The sequence below is a fragment of the Anarhichas minor genome, unplaced genomic scaffold, assembly GCF_050575085.1.
Source record: "Anarhichas minor isolate MPS153535 unplaced genomic scaffold, ASM5057508v1 ptg000055l, whole genome shotgun sequence".
Taxonomy (NCBI): Eukaryota; Metazoa; Chordata; class Actinopteri; order Perciformes; family Anarhichadidae; genus Anarhichas; species Anarhichas minor.
The window spans coordinates 4,452,070-4,476,298 of NW_027466501.1; the positions used below are offsets into that span (position 1 = coordinate 4,452,070).

A 24,229-nucleotide genomic window follows, 5' to 3' on the forward strand; every position below is an offset into this window, starting at 1 on the left:
CGCAGTATGACAGCCTCACAGCCCAGCATCTTGCTTACATTTACACAGTGTGTGTATATATACAGAGGCCCATCATCAGCAGCTTTTATCCAAATATCTTGACGGGGCATCGCTGTGTAAGGATACATTTGAATCATAAGTGTCTCCAATCACAAATGGACCTCTAACTCTGTCAGTTTCATATTAATGATCTCTGTATTTTCTGTCATGTCATGCCAAGTTGTTTTTGTGACTCTATTTTGGGGGTTTTGGGTACTACTGTGAGGCTATTTCTTAAAGGTTCTCTCTACGATATTCAGAGCATTTTTATAGCAGCAAAAATTCATATAGCACCTATACCCTCTGGTTCCTCATCAGGTAAAAAGCGCTGTTGCCGTTAGCACCTGACGTTAGAGGGGTTCGTGGAGCCTCGTAGTTTGGGCCACTGACAAAGCTGCTGTATTTGGCGGGTTGGGAGTGAGTGGACATGTTACTTCCTGTGGATATTCATGGCCAGTAGTGTCTGAATCTTACACCGTGTTCCAATTTCATACCAAATAATTATTGTATGCACTATATACTGTACAGTATACGGTTTTTGAAGTACGTATAGAAGTAACCATTTTATACTCACTGTATGCATTGATTACAATGCTATGAGACAGCAAAATGTCTTTCTCAAGATGAAATATACATTTTTTGAGATCTTTCCGGAGGCGTGTCACCCACCATTCGGCTCTGAGTAACCCCGTCATTTTCATTGTGCACTGCATTGGATTGTGGGGCCACAGTGTATAGTGTACGCAAACATCGGGCGCTTTTTTAGTATGCATACTGGCTTTTTATATCATATTAGTTTTGTCCCTTTATGAGTGCGAACACACAAACAGTTGTTGATGACCTCCTGACCTTTCCATCAGCACCACCATCGGGCCAAATACAGCAATAAGCCTACAGTAGGTCCGAGATGTCTTGTCTGCCTTGAGGACTAACGGCAACAATAAACAAATGATAAATGACAGAAATATATATGAACTACTGTGAGGTTGTCTTGTGTTTCACTGAGGGAGAACCAAGACGTTTAAAAACAGCCTCTGATGCAATATTCATGTCACGAATTTGGTATTTGGTATTTTGGGCAGCTGGTACATGCCACCAAGAGGAGGGTGGAGGGGGAGGGAGAAGAAGAGGGAGACAGGGGGTGGAGGGGGGGACCTGTTCTGAAAAACACACTCCCAGGTCTGGCTGTTTACATCCCTTCGGCACGTCTGTGGCTGTTTCCATGGCGACGGGAGTAAAGATAGACGGGGGATGTGTCAGAGATACAGTGCGCCAAGTGGTGCCGATTGCCGGACGTGAGTTGAAGAATGAGCAGGGCACACGGGGAAGTGCACATTATCTCAGCCGGCCGCTAGACCAATGCAGCTCGTTGTGACACTTTGTTTTTTTTCCTTTCACTCTCACATGACATCGACAGCTGCACCAGGCGTGATGCTGGGGTTTGAAACACACCTGAATAATCTGTCAGTATGGTCATCGCGTATAGTTGTGTACTCATACATACATTTAGTACCATCAACTCTGTCGCTTTGAAGCCTGATGTACCAGCATCTCGTTTGTATCTGGGGGAAAGTCCTGTGTTTGTTTAACTTATGCTGCGTTCACACCAAACGCGGCGCGAATTATTCGCGCGAGTAGATTACATACAAAGTCTATGCACAGACGCGATGAGAATAGCGCAGGGCAAATTTGCGATGGCGCAGCGCGTTTGACGCGTCAATCGGCAAATCGCCCCAAACGTGCGAGTTGAAATTTTTCAACTTCGGTGAAATATTCGCGTTACGCCCCGGCACGATAGCCTATCAGCGTTGAGATGCTTCCCCTGTCATCACTGACTTCCTGCCGTTGTTGAATCAGGAAATAAATCCTGTAGCCGTCTGTGTTCACCCAGAGCTCTACGATACCTCATATCAATAAAGACCGGACCAAACTATGTGTATAAATGTGTGTGTGTAAACCATATGGTACAAACAATGAATAGACGCTGCTGTATTTACGTCTACATGACGTTATTCTGAGTGTTGATAGAGCTGCTACAATGTTAGCATACCCTGGCATATCCGAGCTCCATTGAGAAGACAAGTACAAATCGGCATCATTACGTCGATATTTCGGAGTCCCTTTTTGTCGGTTTATTGCCGTTAAATCACAGCCAGATCAGTTTATTTAGTGTTCATACAGCTGTAGTAAACAGCGACGTGTGGCTTGCTAGACACAGTGAATACAGCTCGATAAAATCCACGGAGCTCCTCTGGACAATATTATGAACCAGACATGACGGTGTTTAGTTTCCCGTGATATCTGTGACTTCCACAACACGTACTAAGCAGGAATAGAGGTTATTTTTTCCATGGTTAATGGCGAACAGTTGAACGGCTTTCAGGGCGATAAGCCCCGCCCCCTCTCCGGCGCGTCCAGCGCGATTCGCGCGAATGAACACAAATAGTCCCCGGCGAGACCGGCGGTGCGAATGAAGCGAATACGCGGCGCGAATCATTCGCGCCGCGTATTCGCGTGTGAACACGGCATTAGGAGACAACTTCCAGTTCTGAAAAGTGAAGCCAATGCTGAAGTGTGTTAAACCTGCATTCTCTCTAGTGTCCACCAGGGGGCGACTCCTCTGGTTGTATAGAAGTCTATGAGAAAATGACTCTACTTCTCTCTTGATTTATTACCTCAGTAAACATTGTAAACATGAGTTTATGGTCTCAGTCTCTAGTTTCAAGTCTTCTTCAATACAGCATGATGTTCATTTAGTACATTATGGTCCATTTAGAGTCAAACAGACCATAAAGCAGGGGATGCTTTAGGGCGGGGCTACACGGTGATTGACAGGGTGCTAACATGGTGTTGTCCGGTCTGAGAGTTGTCTGTGTATTGTTCTTACAGCTTTAACCCTTTCACAGTGTCTTTCCCCTTCAGGAAAGTTAATTGTAACATTTTGGTTGGCTAACAATGTCTTATTCAGCATTTGGTTGGACTTAGCTCCGCCCTCTCGTGTCACTACTGGCTGCAAAAAAATGGCGACTGCCAAAATAGTAATAATGAAGGCTTTAACGTGGTGCACAAACCAATGGATGACGTCACGGTGAGTCCGTCTGTTATGAGGCGGGTAACAATTCAACATATGGAATGAATAAAGTTTCCAAGAATATGTGCGATTTGAAATAGGTCTGCAAATAAGTCGGTATACTAGGGGCAAAGTTCTAAGTTGCATATTAGAACACCCAACAGGTGGTTTGATATGCAACTTCCAATCTTAGGGACAACATCAACTAAAATAACTGTCAAACTGACAAATAAGTTTGTCTCCATGTTTCCTAAAAGTTGCACCAAGTTATTTCCAGGAAACCTTTTGTGAAATTAAAAAGAAAAATGAGGACCCATAAACGTAAGTGTTAACCAGGACCATGCTGTGTGCAGGCTAGAAAGGTTTTCTGGATTTCTATGAATGCAGAATTATCATTACATCAAAAATGACTCAGAGTATTTGTCAGTTTACCCAATCAGGAAGAAAAGAGGTCAGACGAGGCAAAGAAAGAAACAATCAGTTAAAAGATTATGCGTTTATGCGACTCTCTCACATGGCATTTACCTTTACTCTATACACATTGTTTTGAACATGATATACAGTATGTCATCCTTTTCTTTTTTTTTTACAATTTGACATAATGTTTGTTTTTTTCAGCATGCATTAGAATGCCAACAAAAAGCTCCACAAATACAGACTTCAAACTAGAATCTTCCTCACAGTAAAACATACAAAAACATGAACACGGATCAAAAAGCCGGACAGTTTTGAGGACACGATGGAGAAGCACAGCATCAGACTACCATGACTTTCACAGGTAAGAGCAATGTACCCGACAGTAAGAGACACAAAAATACATGTTCTGGAGTCAAAAAAATAAACACCTTTTTTTATCTTCCTTTTTTTTTTTGCAAGTTACGACGTCATCCTAAAGAGACACACGAGGAAGGTACTTGTGTCGATTCAAAGAGCAAAGCAGCGTGTGAACTACACAAGGAGGATTGTGGGTACACGGTGACACTTGGCAGCCGACGTGAGACAAGAGTTGTGTCCTTTTCCCCCCAGCTGTTTAGAGCAGCATCTTCACTTTTTCCATCTTTGTTTATAACGGGCTGCTGAAATCACAGTGTGGATCGGCGCTTTTTTTTCTTTTTCTTTTTTGCTTATTGCAAATCCGGTCCGATTGTTTGGGTGCGAGAGATTGCTACTGTGCAGACGTAGCCATTCTAGAAGTCCCGCTTTAGAACTTGGTTGAACTTCTGCTACACTTTCGCTCCGAAAACTTTGGAAGAATCAAGTTATGCAGTTTCTTTTTTTTTTATCATTTAGCCACCGAGAGTTACGAGGAATATTTCAGTGAGGATAAAAACAAACAATCTGCAGCACAAACGCAGGGGGGTTGTATGTTTAAATGCACAGCAAGGGGGGGGGGGGGGACTTCTACAACGGCGACTGCATCACAGGGGAACTCTGTCTCATTGATGTTTGTGCTAAAACTAACTGGAAGAGTGACGGCATTAGGTCCACTCATTTGGTCTCTGGCCTTTCAAACTGCAGTTCTGACCCTGGTGTTTTAGGATACACACACACACACACACTCATCAGAGCAATTCACCAACTGAAAATCACAGAGGGAAACAAAAGCAGAGATGACCGTACTGTCACATTTATTCAACTTAGCACATTTGTCTCTCTATACTGTATATACTGAATGTAGAATCTCATATATCAACACACTCCAGTTTTAGAACACAAAGTGCCTCGACCGATACATCTTGATACACTTATTGCGAGGGGGGCGAGGGCACCACGGCAAGTAAAGTTGAGTGTCGTGGCCGACCACCTCGTTACTGACTCGCCGTCGGCGGACAGATGTGTGGACAGAGCCGCTTGGCCCAGGTGTGCTGTGTCGTTGTCTTATTTACAGGAGCATTGATCTATACAGTAGATAGTCTCTTTTAAGGACGTGTCCAGTTTGCTTTGCTCTCCCTTTTCTTTTTCTCACCTCCACCGCTCCAAAACAGGAAAGCAAAAAGAGAAATCAGGTCCAATGTTATCAAAGTCCTCCCAGGATGTCGTTTGAGTTCCACTTCCGCTCACTGAGCCGCTGGCTGGGCGGCCGTCCCGTCAAGTGTTTTTTTAGCGTGCCTCCCCGTCCGTATTGTCCTCAGGAGTGGCTCCAAATGAGGGGGGGAGGGGTCCTCCCGCGGCAATAGGTCCTTGCACAGATGACTTTTCCCCCCCGTCATTCAAATAGGAAATGAATGGTCTAAATAAAATAAAATACAAACACATCCCTAAATATCAGAAATGCATAATCTGTCTTTGTTGAGCATCATTTAAGAAGACCATGCCATGCACAGACTGGCTATGTTCAATATATGCACACACACACACACACACACACACACACACACACACACACACACACACACACACACACACACACACACACACAAAAAAATACATAGTATAAATCTATGGAGCTCTTTCCAGAATTATAAAAGCTGTATTGAATATTGTAGTGATTCAAATGGGGGTGATTCAGTAATTTGGTGTTCGGACAAAGAGGCGTGTTTGGTCTTCTTTTTTTAATTGTTTGACTTTTTGCCGAGCCATGTGCAAAATGCATCTTACTAAGCCAGTTGCTAGGCAACCATCTGCTACTGGTATAGACACGCTGTAGGCATGGGCAAGTCGTGTCGGTCGCACCTGTTGGTGCACGGAGGCAATTTATGAAATACAGCAGACGGATAAATGACAAAGCAGAGGCGGCTTCGGTTCAATACGAGACTCCGTGTGAGAAGTGTTCTGAGGGGATTCAGGTCAGTCCGTCTGGTTTGGGGATTGGAGAGCAGTTAATAGCCCTTGGTGATGGCTGATAACAAAGTGAGGCTGTGCAGTTAAAAGAACAGAAACAAAGTTATGTATCAGGTTTTTTGTTTTTTTGCAACAAACTAAATCTGCTCTTGGAGAGTAAATTTCCAAACAAATCTGATGGCACAAGATGCAAATTGCAGTTTACTAATTATACCTATATCTTGGTAATGATCAAAATGCTGCAAGCAGCCCTTTCACTAGTGCCATCAAGAGTGCATGTTTCTGCAACTATACACAGGTGTCTCTATGTAGGATTATCAAATAACCCCCAATTTAAGTACGGCCACAATCTTAACTCATGACCAAAAAGGGTGAGAGGGTTCCTCACTGCAACCTGACCCTCACAGCCGCTCAGAAGGTTTACCTTTACCGCCTTATCCCCTCAAGCCCCTAAGACAGAACGCTGCTCTCTGCTTGTGTGAAACCAGTAAAGACAACCTCTCTGCAGTTATCTGTGAGTAAACAACCACACAACAGGCTTTGGTGGCGCTCCATCATAGTAAAAAACAAAACATGAAGGCAACGGGGAGAAAGTTAATGGGAAATAGCAGCAGACGAGCAGAGAAAAAAAACACAAAGACAACCCACATGCGGAGAGGAACGAACGCCCAGCTGGGCTTTCTATGTTTTCAGTCTCCTCGGTGGATTGTTGGTGAAGCCGACGGCAAAATTAGACACAATGCAAGTCCTAAACCCCAACGTAATTACATTAAATAAAAAAAATACCCCTTCAAAGACATATAGGCTATACGTATATATTTCCATAAGCTCTACCCGCAGTCGGCCTCGTCCCTTCTCCCCTTGCCACATTGCTTGCAGATGATGGTTACAGGATGATCCATGCAAAAACACGAGCAGGCCCCGGCAGCAGGTGAGGAGCGACAGACGTGTGCGAGCAGTCCTCCATCTCGACGGCCATCCCTCCCAAAAAATAAAAGTAGACAAAGTGAAAGACACCAGTCCCAGTTGTGTGAGGATAAAACAAAATGACATCTCTCTTTCTTTCTTTGGAAGCACGTCCTTTTTCAAAAGGTATCTAAATATAGCAACATCTGATATCCCTGATTATTTTACGTGTCCTTTATTAAATGTTATGGCTGCTACTTCTGGAGCCACCAGTAGGAGTTCTTTTATTGCACTAAATTGAACTAAAGGGGACTCCGAGTCACATAGGAGGACAAGTTAGCTAAGCACATCTATCTTCAAGAAGGGGGGGGGGGAGTTGCTCAGGCTAGCCCGAGCCACTAACATCAGTCCTAGCTACAAAGTTAAGTACTTATCCACTAGTCACAACACCTAGAAGTTCAGATGTAGTACCAAAGGGAAGTGGTTTGTTTGTGGGGTTGTTTCAGGCCAAAGCGGGCTCCCCCGGGGGGGGGGGGGACTGAACGTCTCACAGGATGGAGGGGATAGGGGAGCGGGAGCGCCGCAGCAGGCAGGGCGATCCGTAGGGCGAGTTCACAGGAGACAACCTCAGGGTGTTCCCAGCCATGCCCGCTATGTTGTTTAAGCTCCGGGATTTCTCATAGCCTTCGGATGAGAGGGGTGGGGGCGCGGCAGAGAGGTGGTGGTGGTGGTGGTGGTGCAGGAACAGGACATGAACACACACAGGCAGGCAGGCGGGCAGGCAGGCAACGATCCGAGTCCGAGCCAGCCGAGTGAACCGGGACAAGACAGGAGACAGGAGTGAGACAGAGCAGCGGTAACATACTGTATGGTGAGTGCATGCACAGCAACATTTCCTGACAGTGAGGCGCATTGGAGTCTATGAAAGGCAAAATGTTTCATAGCTGGAGCTGCTCTAGAGGGACAAATAACCTCATTGGCTGGTACTTGGGGATAAATTAAAGTAATCTCGGACACAGCTAATATCGAGGAAAATTGTATCATTTAAAGATAGCTAAGCTGTTTTACTCTTCGCTGTCAAAGTAGGCGGCTTAATCTGACTGGAAATAACAAGCAGCCGAGTAGGAAAAACAAAACCCCGTCTGCATCAGCCTTCTAGTTGTATGTCTGAGTCGAGCTATGACTCACTCATCATTCAGCAAAAAATGTCAACAAACCAGTGGGAAAATGGCTGGAAAGCAACTGTTGCTGGCAGTTACATTTCAATACAATCCAAAGTTAGAATGTCAAAAGAATCTATTAGCGGAAATGAAAAATAGTATTCATAACTATGATTTCATTAGCGTCGAATCACTTTAAACTAAGAATCGTGTTTTCGTTGACCTTATAATGAGCCCTTCATATCTACAACGGGGAGGGGCTGATTCAGCTGGTTGCAATCTGCAACCTCACCACTAGATGGCGCTAAATCCTACACACTGCTCCTTTAATTCCAGTCAATTCAACTAATCCCCCCCAAAAAAGCAGCTACATACCATTTTCTCATTAATGTGATTCGTCACATCTGTGCTTTTCCTGCTGTGACAGTATGTGTTCTTTTTTAAACCCTGCTGCAGTGACTGTGCCCAGAGATTTCGTGACATTGGAAGGAGATCCATAAACACAGCACAGCTACTGGCTTAATGCTGCCTTCATGCCATGTTGGATGGAAAATCTTCCTGTTATTCCATCTTGGGAGCTTTCATTATTCAAAGACTTCCCGCTGCTAGCATTGTAGTCACAGCAGATAAAAGGGGAATTAAGCTAATTAGCTGATCTTATTGTGATACATGTAGCTTGTAAACCTCAGCGAAAGTTACCTTCGGCTTGTTGACACTTCTCTAGTTTTTTTTAACCACGTGGGTTGTTGAAGTCCCCAATATCGTAAGGAACAGAATTACAACGGAGAGGCTTGTATTTAATAATTTGACATGATTTGTTTTATAGTATCATTTAGCCACTTGTTAGCCTTTGTCTTGTCTTTTTTAAGACACGAAAAAAGCATCAAAATTCACGAGGGGTATTTACTGACATATTTTATGTCATAGAACGAAACATTGAAATGTCTTAAGCTTCTGTTAACTACAGACCTTATTTAAGGCATCTAACCAATATTCCGTTAACAAATTATGACTCATTTCCAGGTTTTACGACTCATTCCTGCAGCACTCTAGCTGCAAGCAAAGTTGTGGTTCCTTCTTTTTTAAGGTAAGACAGAAAGCTTTTTTGTTCTCTAACCTATGTGTGCTGTGACTGAATTGTGATAGACGTGCTAAAGTAAAAAGTTGTACAGCGGGCACCCCCCAAATTACCATTGTGTATTTCGCACACTGTATAATTGTCATATCTAATAAGACTACCAATCATGTATCAAATATAACTGTTTATGCGTGTTTAAATTCAGGTTTTAGCCTGCACGTACCGATGATGATGAGGATAAGAGACCTTCATTTTTAATACTTAAATCATCTGTACGTATTCACACAACAGCTCAAACTTCTCAAAATTTGCAGCATCATGAGCCACGCCGGCGCAAAAAATAAACAAGCAAGCCCAAGCAGCCAGATCATTAATGGAGCATGTCGATCGGCTGGCGTGAACATTGATGAGGAGCAGCTAATGGAAACGTGGCCTCATTACCATACCGCACGCGGCACCATTTGTTTCGCCGAGGCTATCTCAGAGCCAGAATGAGCAGGCGGAACAAAGAGCAGCCTGCGTCTATGCCAACAGGTAGCGGGGGACTAGAAAGGGACCCGATGTTTTATGCATTAGCCGTCAGTGTGTTGCGGCAAAAAGCGACCGCCGACTGAAGCAGCGGAGACCAAGGCACAGCTGCTCGGCCGCCTATGTCGAGCAAACGAGACTGGCGAGGGGCTCTGCTGTGACAGAGACCACCATGATGTGCTCCCTAGAGGATCTGGACCACATGCAAAGTGGTCTAAACTGCTAGGCTATCTAAGTACCCAGCGTGGAAATCATTAATTCCTTGTTTTAATTTTGTCCGTACATTGCGGGACAAAAAGTAAACCTTCTCTTACGAAATAGTAGCTGACATTCAATTGAACGTAATCTTTGATTCGCAGAGTGTCACTCCAATGGTATGATAGCATTGATTTGCCTGTTGTAGAGTGAGTGCAGTAGCACTGTGAGGCTACAGAGTAATAACACTGAGAGCCTCCTAGAGAGACAGTTAACTTCTGATAGGAGGCAATTAGCCAAGGCTTACGTTTCCACATTACAGTCCAGATTAACACTCTAATGCCTCAAAAAGCTTGAGATAAAATGGAGGAATTAACCTAACAAACATGCTTTAGGCCTCGCGTGGCGTCTGAATATTATTTTAGTGCAGTCGAATGGAGGCTGCAACCAAAAGTATTTCATAGAAATACTGTCTTTTGTGATTTTCTATCGAACAAGCTGCCACACGACCTCAATTCCACGGCGTGAGTGGCTCAGTTTATGCATTTTAGTTCATGACCTTTTCTGCCTTTTGAAACCACACGGAACAGCAACGGGACTTTGTGGTAATTTGGCCGATGTGGACTTCACAATGACCTTTAGCTTGGGTCAAAGTGTTTGGAAGGTCAAGCCCTTTCTGAGTCTGACCTTTCCACTGATGCAATTCTACATGACCGACAGGCAAATCATCTGGACAAATCTGACATCGTCCAGTGATATCTCTAATTGTAAACGATGTGGACTGTTTCAAAATCTAGTCAAGCTTTAGGGTGAGCCTACAAAGGTTCAACAATCAGAAACAAGAATCAGGGCTGGGGTCAACTCAGAATGTTCAACTTGGGCAAATCGACTTCTTCATTGATATATCAAATTTAAATTTTCAGTGGCAGCATTAAATAAAGGGCTTGGAATTGCATATTAATACTATAAAAGAATATATGCAACCTAGTCGCCAAAACATTTTGACATAGTTTGTATCTATAAACCACAGGATATGTTAAATCAGCCTCGTATCACACCTTGCAGATACGCTTATCGCTACGTGGTTAACGTTGTGAAACAATTTTTTAGGTATAGACAACAAAACTACTTGGTAAACGCAGGGTTGGTAATATTGAGAAACTTACAAGAGTACGCTAATGATCCAACCTAAAAACCCAGCAGTGTTGCCAACTCTTTTCCAATGAAAGTAGCTACCAGCACTAGCTCCAAAAGTTGCTAGATCTTGAAAGAAAGTCGCCAAGTTAGCAACACTGACCCTTACGTAGTCCCTTCAGGCCTCCCTCCAAAGCCACTCCCCCAAAAATCACTATGAGCGTAAACAACAAACATGGCTATTGTTAGAACTCAAAGATGTTAAGATAGCAGCTTGTGGATTTGTTCCATGGATTGCTGTTATCATATTTTAAGAATTTCAATTTTGTGAAGATTACCTACCCTATCTTTAAGGTTAGAAAAAAGATCACGGCTCGTGTTAAAATGGTAACGGAACCATGTAACTAGGGTAAATAAATAACAACCGCCGATATCGCCGTTATCCAACCGTTATCGTTTCTTATACTCCTCACTATACCACCTAACTCTTAATAACGCCCGCTGGATATATGACTGAATGCAAAAATGTTCGACGCCAAAATTCTTTCCTGGCGACTGGGCTGATATGTTTAACAGGTCTGATATGTCAGATAAACACTTCCACGGTCAGCAAGTATAGTAGTATATTATTTGATTTGAATGTAAATAATTCCACTGTATTAGCTGGTGATTAGCTAAAACAAATTTTTAGAAGCAACAAAATGCATTTTCCAATATTACAAATGAAGAAGTCAAAACATTTATGAGTTGATAGGATTAAAATCTATTTTTGACATCTGCTGGTGTACCATCACCTTAGGGGCAGATGATACACTTGGCAATTTCTTTGGGAGGTACAGACGGGCAATGAAACCTGGCAACAGCGAAATCAGTGAGACGCGGGAAATGTATTCCAGTGTTTCCAGGCAACAGCAAAACATGAAGAAATTGTGATGAAAGCAACAGTCAACCGCATGGACGCTGTTTCCCCTCAGAATTGCCGAAAAAAAGTAGTGCTGCTGAGGGCCGCGGTAGCAGATCCACAGGTTACGTTACCTGAGCCGACTAGGCCAGAACAAACAGCCCCCCCCCCCCCCCCTCCAGGGATGTCGGTGTCCCAGTCACTAAGGATACGGATCAGCTGATGAGGATTTTCACTGATTGTCTTAAAACATGTGGAGCTCTGACAATTGTATTCCTATGGTAAAACATACATATAAAGCATATTCCACACATACTGAAAATAGCGGCCGCAGGAAAACCTAACTCTGACTAGTACGTGATGACTAATGAGTGATTAAGTGTCAATGCACAATAGCAAGCATGATTTTCAGAATGATTCTGAAACTAATATTATTATTTTTTTCCGAAACTGACATATAATAAATGAATCAATGCGTGACATATTCATTAAAGGTCAATGAAAGCCAGTAGAGTTACACATGCAGTTACCTGTTTTTCGCATCCCTCCGTCTGCAGGGCAGCTGTAGTCACTAGCAGCGAGCAGGAAGCATGTCCCCCCGCTCCGCTGGTCCTGTTCCCGGGTGCTGGACCTTCGCATGGGGACCCTCTCCTCTGGAGACATGGTCAGGTCGCTGCCCCTGCTGCAGTCTGCTGACAGAACTGTGAGAAAAGAAATGGGTCAGGTTAGAGATCGGAAATATTCTGGCTGGGCTTTGTTTTTTGTTATTTATTTATTTTAGATTTTATTCTGCGTTCCTAAATTCATACACTTTTCAATTCTACTATTCTGACATAACAGAAGGGTTTAAGATTTGAATCCTGAGTTTATAACAAAAAAAGCCCAAAGAAATGAACTTACCTTAACGGGACATACTAAATAATTAGGTAATATGATAGTTATAGATTGTTTTAATCACATCCCTCCCTTCTTACATATAAGTTGTTGTGGAATTTAAAGTTTGGCATTTAACCTTGTGCAACTTTAATGTCAGTAACATTTCTCTAGTAACAGCAATATCTGGATGTACTTGTGGGACGGCTACATATGCCATACTTAAAGAAAAGGAGTAGGGTTCAGGTCACAGTCTGTTACCATTACATCAATCATTACGTGTGTCTGTGTGACTGGAGACCAGTGTCCCATTTTCTTCCCATTGAAGAGGAAAGTAACTTGCAGACTGTGTATTTGAAATTACCTCTGAGGACTAAACCAGATTGATTCTGTTTGTGCATTCAGTTGAGCCGTGATTCATTGTATGCTTATTGAATATAAGGTTCTGAGACCTAATAAAGAAGAGCCCATAGGGTTTCCGTCAATATGAGATGTGTAAGAGTAAATTACTGATGTGCGCCTGGAGGGGAAAAACAGCCACCTACGGACTGAGCAGCGAATGAACAATCCCTGCTGCAAGAAAAACTTGGACACAAGGACTCTGACTTCTTATCAGCATAAGCCGTTTCACACAGCCGTCTCCTACTCGCAGTACCTTGTGCATCGCCTTCCTCGTCACTGTGGCAACCAGAGATGAAGGCTGCGAGGCAAGAGAGCTCAGTCGTCTGTGAGGGAGCTGCTGTGGTCAGAGCGGGTCTCCGGGGGAAAACCATTTATAGTCTCAAGGGGGAGTCTGTCAAATGGACACATATTTCTACCTGAGAGGAGGTCTTCTTGCTGTCACTACATATAGAACACCACTCGATGTAACCTCTACTTTAATACCGAGGTGTGGCTGCTCATGATTTTTTGATCGGGTCTTACCTGAGCGGTTGCGTTCTAGCACCCTGCTCCCTTTGACGTGGCACAGGTCACCTTGAGTGCTGTTGCAGGTGGTGTTGAGATCTGCTTTGCAGTATATGGGGGACCCTCCCTGCACCACCTGAGGGATGTGTTTCTTCCTCTTCTTGGGCAGCTTCTGCTTGGCCATGGCCAGGGAGTAGTACATCCCAAAGTTATTGACGATGACGGGCACAGGCATGGCTATCGTTAGCACGCCCGACAGGGCGCACAGTGCGCCAACGACCATGCCCGACCAGGTCTCTGGATACATGTCGCCATAGCCCAGTGTTGTCATGGTTACCACGGCCCACCAGAAGCCAATGGGGATGTTCTTGAACTTGGTGTGGTTGCTACCGGTGGGGTCGTTGGGCTTCGCGCCGATTCGTTCGGCGTAGTAGATCATGGTGGCGAAAATTAGCACTCCCAACGCCAGGAAGATGATGAGCAGCAGGAATTCATTGGTGCTGGCCCGTAATGTGTGACCCAGCACCCTTAGCCCCACGAAATGGCGCGTGAGCTTGAAGATGCGCAGGATACGAACAAAGCGCACCACCCTGAGGAAACCCAACACATCCTTGGCGGCCTTTGAGGAAAGGCCACTCAGCCCCACCTCCAAGTAGAAAGGCAGGATAGCCACAAAGTCGATGATGTTGAGAACACTCTTAACAAACTCCAACTTGACCGGGCAGAAGGTCACACGCACCAGGAACTCGATGGTGAACCAGAAGACGCAAACGCCCTCCACGTAGGTGAGCGCGGGGTCAGTTTCTATTTCGTACTGCGGGCCTGAGTCCGGCACGCTGCTGTTCCGCATCAGTTCCGTCTTGTTGATGATGGTGTTGAAAGCCTCATGAGTCTCCAAGCAGAAGGTGGTGATGGAGACCAGGATGAAGAACAAAGATGCAAAGGCTATAAACTACAGGAGAGGAGAAGAGAAAAACACACGTTACCATCAATGCACCCCTTACATTTCAAATGGTTTGAACCTATACACCGGCTGAGGAGTCATACACCGTGATAAATCAATTAATTTACTCTTGAGAAAGAGAGAGGACTCAGACAAGTTTAATTAACTTGCATCAAGTTGAATGGACTCCAGAGAGAGGAGCAATCTATTAGCAAGACCAACAAATAAACACACACTTCCCCCTTGTTCCTGGTGGGAATGTAACACGGGAATTGCAGATGCAGTCAGATTTAATTTACTGCTGCTGGTATGTTGGGCTGTTGGCAGCAAAGCAGGGAGAAAAGTGGTTAAAAGCAGACATCAGACTTCAGAATCAGTGGGGAATTGGGAAAAGGTGGTTATTTTTGTTTCCTATAGCATTTTAAGTGATGCCACATCTCCTTGTAGTTGCATTGCATGTGATGTTGGGGTGTTGTACTATACTCGGTTTTTAAATCATGCATGTGACCCCTAATAATGAAGTGATTTGTAGGTGAGACTCCACATCACAGGTTGCAAATGTGTACTTGTTGTGAACGGGTCGATTACAAAATGTTTTGTTTCAGAGTCTTGAAGAATTCAAATGGAACGAAAAGCAGAGGTAAAAGTAATAAAAGAGAAACTAGAATGACCACCTCGTGGTTGCATGCCTCAACCAACCAGTGAAGTTGCAGTTTTGCATCCATGGTTGCCCAAATTGTCATCACTTCAGCATTTTATCCGAGCAGACATTTGAGTGAAATTATCATAATTATCGTATAAATTCTTGAGTTATGGTCAAAAACCTGTTTTGTGAGGTCATAGTGACCGAGCACCAAATTCTAATCAGTTCATCCCTGAGTCCAGGTGGACGCTTGTGCCAACTTTGAAAAAAAATCCCTCCAAAAATCTCTTCAGGGATCACGGATCGGATCACACCTCACGGTTCGGATCACTTGTGAACCGCTGATCTATTGAATGTTTTTTTGTTTTTTTTACAGTGTAATCATCATAGTGTGTAATAAAGCTTTACTACTGCTGTTCCTTTTCAAGTAACAAGTCCCCGAATATCAATGCAAAGTGTCAGTGAACAGATATAAAGCAGTAGTGTGTTCACGTCAGTGGCGGGCCGTGCATTTTATACCTGGGCCTTCACTGCTGTCCTGCAGCTGAATAATCTCATTATGACGCCACAGCTATGGTTATTATTTGTTTTGTGTAAAAATGAACCTCAACACCTATAAATACACTAATTGCAGAGTGCAGATACATAAATACGCCGAGAGTGTGTCTTCTCTCTTCTCTGACTGCAGCTGGGACTGCTGCGCGAGGCTACTGTGAGACTGACCGCCTGTCAGTGCTTCGGGGCGGCTCACGGCAGCACCGCTGCTCGTCCACGACAGTGCAGAACGTACGTGCTTTAACGTCAGATTCAAAACACCAGAACAGTCTCCAACACCAGAAAAAGTCGCTAGATTTGTCGCTAGTAGCTTTTGACAAAAAAAGTCGCCATGAGGGTTTGCAAAGTCGCCAGATTTTGCGAGAAAGTCGCCAAGTTGGCAACACTGGCACCGACTAAATGTGTCCCCAGCGCAACATTGGACGTAACAATAGTTCCTATCACATATAAAACCAAACAAAAATCCATCTTCATAAAAACAAGTTGTACAAATAATAATATATAAACAAATGTAAAATGCAGATGTAAAAACAAACGCATTTAACTTACCAGAGCTGCTGTTCACTATTTAGCTGTTCTTCCTCCTTTCTTTGTTAACAAAGAGTTTAATCACACGGTTGTTCAGTACATCCGTGTGTTTTAGTTCCAGTAAGAAGTCCTTCTGGATTCATGGACGCCAGTGAAGACAGTCGAGCCTCCCCAGTTGTATTTCTTGAATACGTTTTAATGCGTTTGAGGGCTGAAAATGTCCGCTCGACAGATATTGGGATTGTCACCGCCCAACATGTCACGCTAGCCCACTGACCAATCACGTATGGCTAGGCCAGCTAGCAGGCTCTGACATGTCAAAGAATACGCCCAACATGTCAAACTAAAGATCTGATTGGTTGAAGACTATGACAATCAACAATATCGTCCCCATTCACTTAAACTGCAAAGTCTACCTAGAGGGCATCGGGCCTCTCTCCTTACATAGAGACACAGAGGTGAAATCTGATTGGATAAAAGCTCTACTTAAAACAAGCTGTACTGGAAGCAGAGCAACAGAGGAAGACAGGAGCTGTGCAATGAGAAAATAAGCTGATGGGAACAAATATATAATACATGTAGTGTATTTGTGAAAAAATATTAAATTATAATATAGCTATAACTTTGTGATTCTGTTTAGGCCAGCAGAGAAGGCCTTGCCCTGATGGCCCACCACTGGTGTATGGCCTTTTTGACTTATAAGTGCCTGTGTGTTCTCCAGCAGAATGACATCATCATTCAGCAGTCACTTAGCATCATCCACTTTGTACGTGCAACAAAATAGGCAGTAAATGATAATGCTGAATGTTTTCAATCTTGTGTCATCGGTAGAAGCCATATTCCCATTCACAAAATGTTCACAGACCCCTTTGATACCCATTTTTCTTTCAACTTGAGCAGCATACATTAGTGATGTACTGAAAGTTAGAGCATCCTTTCAACAAGACATCCAGGTCTCCACGTTCCCAGCTCTAACATGGTGTGTGACTGCACTGCATTTGGTTCTTATACAGACGTTTTCCCTCCTCTACAGACTCATCTGGGTGGGAGGCGGAAGTAAACAAGACACCATTTCTGCTGCTGATCTCACTTGTAAACCTGCACGGTCACACAAAATGCAATGGTTTTCACTCTATTAACGGACTCTCTGAAACCAGACCATCTTTTTTAATTTCACCGATTGAAATTCTATGAACAGTTTCTTGCGACTCAGAAGAAATCCCGGATTGCAGATTTATAATCATAAGCTGTCAAGTAACTAGAAAAGGGTTTAGTAACAACATAGGGAATTTACACCCATACTGTAGAATGATTTCTTTTCACGTAGCTTGTGTCATAACGCTATCTCACGCTTGTTTTTTGAGACTGAAAAACTTCCACATGAACATTCCACAGTCTACCATCAGAGGGGACGACTGTCGGCCGTAACCAAACATTTCTACTCTCACAAACTGTGAATACATTCAGTTGGACTGGGCCACTGCAGTAATAAAGGCGTTGTTAGAGAGCACAGCACATAAATCACCAGTCCGTAGCAATGCAAAATAGCTACAACTGAAAACTTTATTTTTTAGCTGCGAACAGCAGCTCTATAGTTCACTCTCATGGTCCGTACAATCGCCCCATCCTTCAGCGCCCTAGGACCCTGGAGGTCAAGTGTGTGGGTGTGAAGGTGTGAGTTTGTGTTCCCTCCGTCATAGACGTAGGTGGTATCATTGGTCTCTGCTGAGACCAATGAGCCACGCCTCCTTTCATAACTCATGAACCATTCCTCGTTGCCACTTGTTGGAGGTGTGTGAATGCATGCGTCACATTGTTTAGCTTTCTTCAATTTTCACATAAACATCCAAGTCATATTTAAGAGCATTGATTTCCCTGGAAGCTCTGATATCTCCAAGTCGGTGCTCACTAATCCCTCAAAAATTAAAAAAATATGGATGCCTCAGAACCAAGGTCTGACACTCCACATCATGAAACCCACCATTAATGGATATAGTGCTATAATAACAATGTATGGTTTTAAACCTGTACATAACCAACTCCATCTTGAGCTGCCCTACGATGTGAATGCTCACAAGTTGCGACTCTTTTGCATCTCTACCATACTTTGTGTACTTATCTTACTTATCTGTCTACTTACAACTAAATATTCCCAGCAATTCAAGACGTTGGCTGAAACGAGCAGCGGGACAACCTGAGCCGCTTCCTCTGGCTGCTCGGATGCTGCGCCCGCTAATGACGACCAACCGCCGTCTCGTAATAAGCCGGAATTTTGTTGTGTTCGTGTCTGCCGAGTGAGGATATATTACCCCCCCCGGAGCTGAATCATGTCATGTTAAACACACCATACACCACATCGAACTAACATGCAGGTGCACACGCTGACACCCCCTGTTAACACACACACACAGCCTCACAGCGGTTATTTATGACAAACATTAAAAATGCAAAGGTGCTACTCTACCATGTGATTGCAACAGGCACATGCTTCTCGACATCCTGATTTCCAGACCACACACACACACACACACACACACACACACACAGCCTGTGCTAAACAAGTCCTGTACTTTTATAAATGGCTCTTTGAAGACAATGCAGGGCGGATGTAGCGCAGACGGTTCATCTCTGAACAATGCAGATCAAATTTGGCCCAAACAATCGGCCCGTTTTCATTACGGTCAGACCTTTCATCTCTGGAGTTTCTCGCTCACGGGCACAGCTGATGACGGCGCTGTTGCAGAGGCCAAGGGTGTGAACTTTACGCCTGACTCTCAACATGTGGCGGCAAAAGCCATGTAGGTTTCCATCATGAATAATCATTATAGAGGCTGATTTCACTGATTATATGTCTGTTGTTGTGTGAAAGCCCTGGAATGAAAACGTCAGTGATAGCAATGTTTTTTGGGGCGCACACTACAGGTTTGTTCGCACACTGTGATGAACATTTCAGTCTCCATGGGCAACTAGCACGGCATTACGCTTTGCTCTAAGTGTGACCGACGTATCAAGGATCTTCTTTCTCCTCTCACAAGGAGCTCTTGCGTGTCACCATGCCTGAGTTGAATGCGTTCATATCAGAGCTGCATCGCATTAGGCTGAGACTCTTATCCGTCACTCAACATCCGCAGGAAGAGCCGGACGTCTCCTCCGGCAAAGAATCGATCTCCTTACACACGCTGTAATCACATCTTAGAACTTGTTAGCGGGGAAAAACTGGGCAGAATGATAAATGGCAGCCGTCTTCTTTAAAAGCTCGGCTCTGTGTATCTCTTCACATGCACTGTACAAACTGAGAGATTTATTAGGACTTAACAGATTCAGCCGGCAGCCCTATCACCACCCCGAACCCTGATGGGATGCGATCGCTGTCACAGTCCTGAAGCGGGGAGGCCTTTGCTCATAATCACATAATTTTTCATGAGACGCCTCGGCCACTCCCTGGAACTCTGCCTGTTGGCGGCCAATAAAAGAGACATGAGGAAAATGCCGGATCAAACAGCTTTGATTCACCCCCCCTGGCCTGGAGCTACGCAGCCTCGGGTGGTAAGCAGTAACTGATACATCGGCATGGACGTCACATTAGCACGCTAATGGAAAGGAAAAACTTGGTGGTCTGCCGGTTACAGTGGACGGGCAGGCCTATCAACCATCAGGGAGAATTCAAATGTGATTAAACTGTCGCCTCTGGCCTGTTTATGTATGCCTACAGCAGATTATACAATGTATTCCATAAATTAAGAAGGAACAAACTCATTTCATCCTGGTGTCTGACCGGCAGTGACTTTTCCCTTTCACATCCCCACCCGATTGTGACTGTCTGAGTGCTTTGTGTCTACTTTTCCCTCCTGTCAAACCACTTCTTTTATCCCAGACATTACAATGTGCTGCTCTAAAGAATAACTGCAAAGCAAATGTACAGTACGATCCAATCATCAGTTTAGTTACAGGACCAAGCAGTCCAAAGGGGAGAGGTCATGTACCTGAAGCTGTTAGGAACTGGTTTAGATAACCTTTGTGCCCTATGAAGGACACAAAGGGACTGCTCATCTACATTAGTTCTCACTCATGTGAGATCCTGAGCCTGTAGACATCTAGAGTCTCCTTTCAGAGGACACTTACTGACGAAGTTACACTTGCAGGGAGGGTTTGAATCTTGTGGAGATGATGCATCTACATGGTTTCAACATCTGGCTGGAATACGTCTCAAAGCGCCTCCTGAGGTGGTTTCTTGGAAACATCTGCACTTCGCTTCTTTGATATCAGAGAGCAGATCTGCTCGACACGTACAAAGTGGCCAAGTTTAAATGGGGTATAAGTCAGAAATAAGTCTTTAACGTTGAAGTTCAACCAGAACACATTTCTCCCTTTACCCCTAAAGGTATCCTAAGTATCCACCAATGCAATAGAGGTGAATGGAACTTTTATTGTCAGAATCAGAATCAGAACTGTTTATTTTGCACATACAAGGAATTTTACTTGGTGGATGGTGCATAACATTAAACAGGCAACACAGTGCAAAAAGTAGAAAATAATAACAATAAAATATAAAATAAAGTGTACAGACAAACTGATAAAAGTACTTTAAACACGTGTAATGTAAAAGTGTCAAGTGCATTTAAATATGAAGGGATGTGCAGGGCAGTGTATTGGTGGGAAATTGTCCTGGGGATGACAGAGTTAGTGGGGGTCCCGGGCTTTGCTGATGAGCCCAACTGAAGACAGGAAGAAACTGTTGATGTGGCGTGAGGTCTTGTTCCTGAGGGACCGCAGCCTCCTGCCGGAAATCCACAACCATCTCCACTGTCTTTAGAGCGTTGAGCTCTAGGTTCAGATGGTCAGTCTCCCACCTGTAGGCGGACTCATCCCTACCAGAGATGAGTCCAATGGTGTCATCCGCAAACTTCAGGAGCTTGACGGACTGGTGACTGGAGGTGCAGCTGTTCATGTACAGGGAGAAGAGCAGAGGGGAAAGAACGCAGCCTTGGGGGGAACCGGTACTGATGGTCCGGGAGGCTGAGACGTGTTTTCCCAGCTTCACATGCTGCTTCCTGTCAGACAGGAAGTCTGTTATCCACTTGCAGGTGGAGTCGGGCATGTGCAGCTGGGAGAGCTTGTCATGCAGCAGAGACGGGATGATGGTGTTGAAACCAGAGCTGAAGTCCACAAACAGGATCCTGGCGTAGGTTTCTGAGTAGTCCAGATGCTGCAGGATGAAGTGAAGGGCCATGTTGACTGCGTCGTCTACAGACCTGTTGGCTCTGTAGGCAAACTGCAGGTATTTTCAGACACAGTGTGTGTATTTCTTTGGAATTTTGAACCAAGCCTTTATACAGTTGAACAGTATTTCGGAATAGAGATAATTATTGACTTATATTAAGGGAAATTATTGGCCATCCAGAAAGTGATTAGTCATCTTGTGACTGAGATCTGCCAAAACGAATCCTAAATTCAGTTCCAGCTATCAGAAAGCTAAAAACAGAACGATCCTCATCGGTCACACTTTTTTTCCGTGGCCTGCGTCCTTTCATCTGTTCAGACAGCAACACGTTGGATGGGCAGTCCTTGGTATCCTCCCCCCACACACACACACACACGACCAGGCAACCCACCGCTCTGCTCAGGCTCCGAAACCGCCCCACTGGATCGGCCAATCCGAGCGCTCGCTGCTCCCGCTTCCTTGGGGCTGTCACCATCTGTTTGACACCATGAGTGGAGGCTGTGTGCTCCGGTCCTGGCACGTCCATAGCCATACTGCTTCGGCCCTCTGTAAGCCTCCGTAACATCATCAGACTGAGGAGACCCCAGGGGTGCTAACACAAGCTAAGAGGATCTCAAACACACACACACACACACACACACACACACACATACATACACACACACACACACACACACACACACTTCTATACACTGACATAATTTAACCTGTGGGGCTTGGGGGTTTGAGCTCATATGTGGTTTGCCTTCTGTTTCTGCATGATTGCCCGCTTATAATTTTGATCTGGATTTAGGGCTTTTCCTCACATGAAGTCTGCAGACGTGTTTACTGCACGTCCACATGCATGAACGCTGCCGTCGCTGTTCAGTATGCGAAGACAGCATGTAAGACTGTGTGTGAACCCACCTTGAGCAACTCGCAAGAGCACGCTCAGACGTGCTTGTTGGTATCTCTGCTGAGTACCAACTTCTGCCCTTCAATAGGACTCCTTATGGAGTCCCTGAGTTTAAAGGCCGCAGGCAGAAGAAATACTCATATTTTACTGCAGCAGGGGTCTGACAGTTTGCTAGCAGTCCTGGTTCTGGTTCTCGGTTCTGGTTCTCCCGTGCCTCCCTTCCCTCCAGCGTGCCCAGCAATACGGCCTTGGCCTCCAGCAGCGTGGTTTTGGGGTTGGATTCCTGTGGGGGCGGGGGAGCAGCTCTGCTGCTGGCCTGAGAGGGAGCCACTGCTACTGGGCGTAGAACTCTCCACCTTCTGCCGGAGCTCCACTCACTGCGCGTCACCGGAGTCTTCCACAAGCTGCTAGCTTGACTGCTGTGAGTACTAACAGAAGCCATGTTTGTCGTTTACGTTCATCATGACGAGTGGAGTGGAGAGTGGCTTTGGAGGGAGGCCTGAAGGGACGGGCTGTCAGTCTAGCCAACTTTCTCTCTAGATTTAGTGACTTTTAGAGCTAGTGATGCAACATGTGTGCTGGGTTTACAGGTTGGATCATATTCTTGCTGTTTTCGCCAATGTTACCTACCCAAGCTTTAATGCAAGTTTCAGCCATTAATTACAACTTATAAACCTTTTATATTGGCAGCCTGATAGCAAAGTGGAACCAATGTTATTTTAATAATGCATCACATATCCCTCATCTGCAGCCTCAAACATATGCAAATAACATCATCTTTTAAGGGGAATAAAACAACAACAAAACCATTAGTCACGTAAAGATGAATTGCTAATGTTGTTAAAAGTGACGGAGAGTTAACCCTTTTACAGTTAATGACCGCAACAGTGTTTATTTATATGCAGAGATAAGGATGCACACAGCAAATCTGTCCTCTCTCTCTCTCTCTCCCACAGAGACAGAGCTCAGCTCCAGCTGGAAGCAGAGACCCCCGGCAAGAGAAATCCCTCCGTCTGTTGCTCGGTGTCTGTCACTCAGTGGTGTTGTGTTTCTTCAGAGAGATCCCCCCCCCCCCCCCCCCTTCCTTTCCTCCACATCACCGGCAACCCACTGACCGGTACTGACGACACACCAGGGAGCGACACTGATCACCTACTTCATGACGGGGGCATCTTTCTCTCTCCCTGCCTCTCTTCATGCTGCCTAGCAACCAGTGAACCGGGACTTGTAAACAAAAGTCAAATAGACTCCACAGGTGATTGTTGATGAGTTTTGGCAACCTGTGATCCCACTAGGTTAGAGGTTTTTTGGCGGCTGGATGTAGTCTGATTCTAACCAGCTTTGCTAACTTTAGCTGAGCATTTTACTCCGATAGAGCACCATTATGCTTAGCTTTCTGAGCATGAAGAACAGCTGGTCATCACCCTTCTCCATATCACTAAAACCTTTATGTATCTACACATGATGTTTTAATATATTAATGTAGATACAGATATGTAGCCCAGTGTCTTATACACATATCAGACAAAACTCACACTTGATCCACTATGGAAGTAGTGGACGGGCATGTAGAAGCCCAATTTTTCTACGGGAGGCCATATTTCAAAAAGGAAATGTTGGCTTTGAAAAAAAAAAATCAAGTGTAGAATTGGCCACATTGATTTCAAATCATGTGCTTTTACTTGGTCCACCTCCAAGTAAAAACCTTTGCCTATTGTGTTCAATTCAGGCCCATAGGAGTTTACAAGGCAGGTGTCCTTTCTCACAACACTGACCTGATGCATCAAGTGGATATTTTCTGCTGAACACAATATTATGCATTTGCCCTCTACATCCTCTAGTCGGAATGAGCATACTTATAAACGCACTGTTA

At 44.5% G+C, this 24,229-nt stretch overlaps 1 protein-coding gene across 8 annotated transcripts in view; it reads right to left on the reverse strand.

Annotated features, from left to right (window-relative positions):
- Nucleotides 1-5,319: 5,319 nt before the first annotated feature.
- The window catches only part of kcnc2 (potassium voltage-gated channel, Shaw-related subfamily, member 2), an 88,202-nt gene continuing 69,292 nt past the window's right edge, over nt 5,320-24,229 (reverse strand). Inside the window, exons 2-5 of one of the 8 annotated variants that reach the window (XM_076076187.1) lie at nt 13,590-14,523; nt 12,323-12,493; nt 7,348-7,480; nt 6,178-6,857 (exon numbers count right to left, since the gene is read on the reverse strand). In XM_076076187.1, the coding sequence (XP_075932302.1) occupies nt 6,572-6,857; nt 7,348-7,480; nt 12,323-12,493; nt 13,590-14,523 (1,524 nt within the window). In that variant the 3' untranslated portion in view covers nt 6,178-6,571. Of the gene's footprint in view, nt 5,340-6,177; nt 6,858-7,343; nt 7,481-12,322; nt 12,494-13,589; nt 14,524-24,229 lie in introns of those variants that run through there. The other 7 variants (XM_076076193.1, XM_076076192.1, XM_076076191.1 and 4 more) reach the window with 7 other exon arrangements.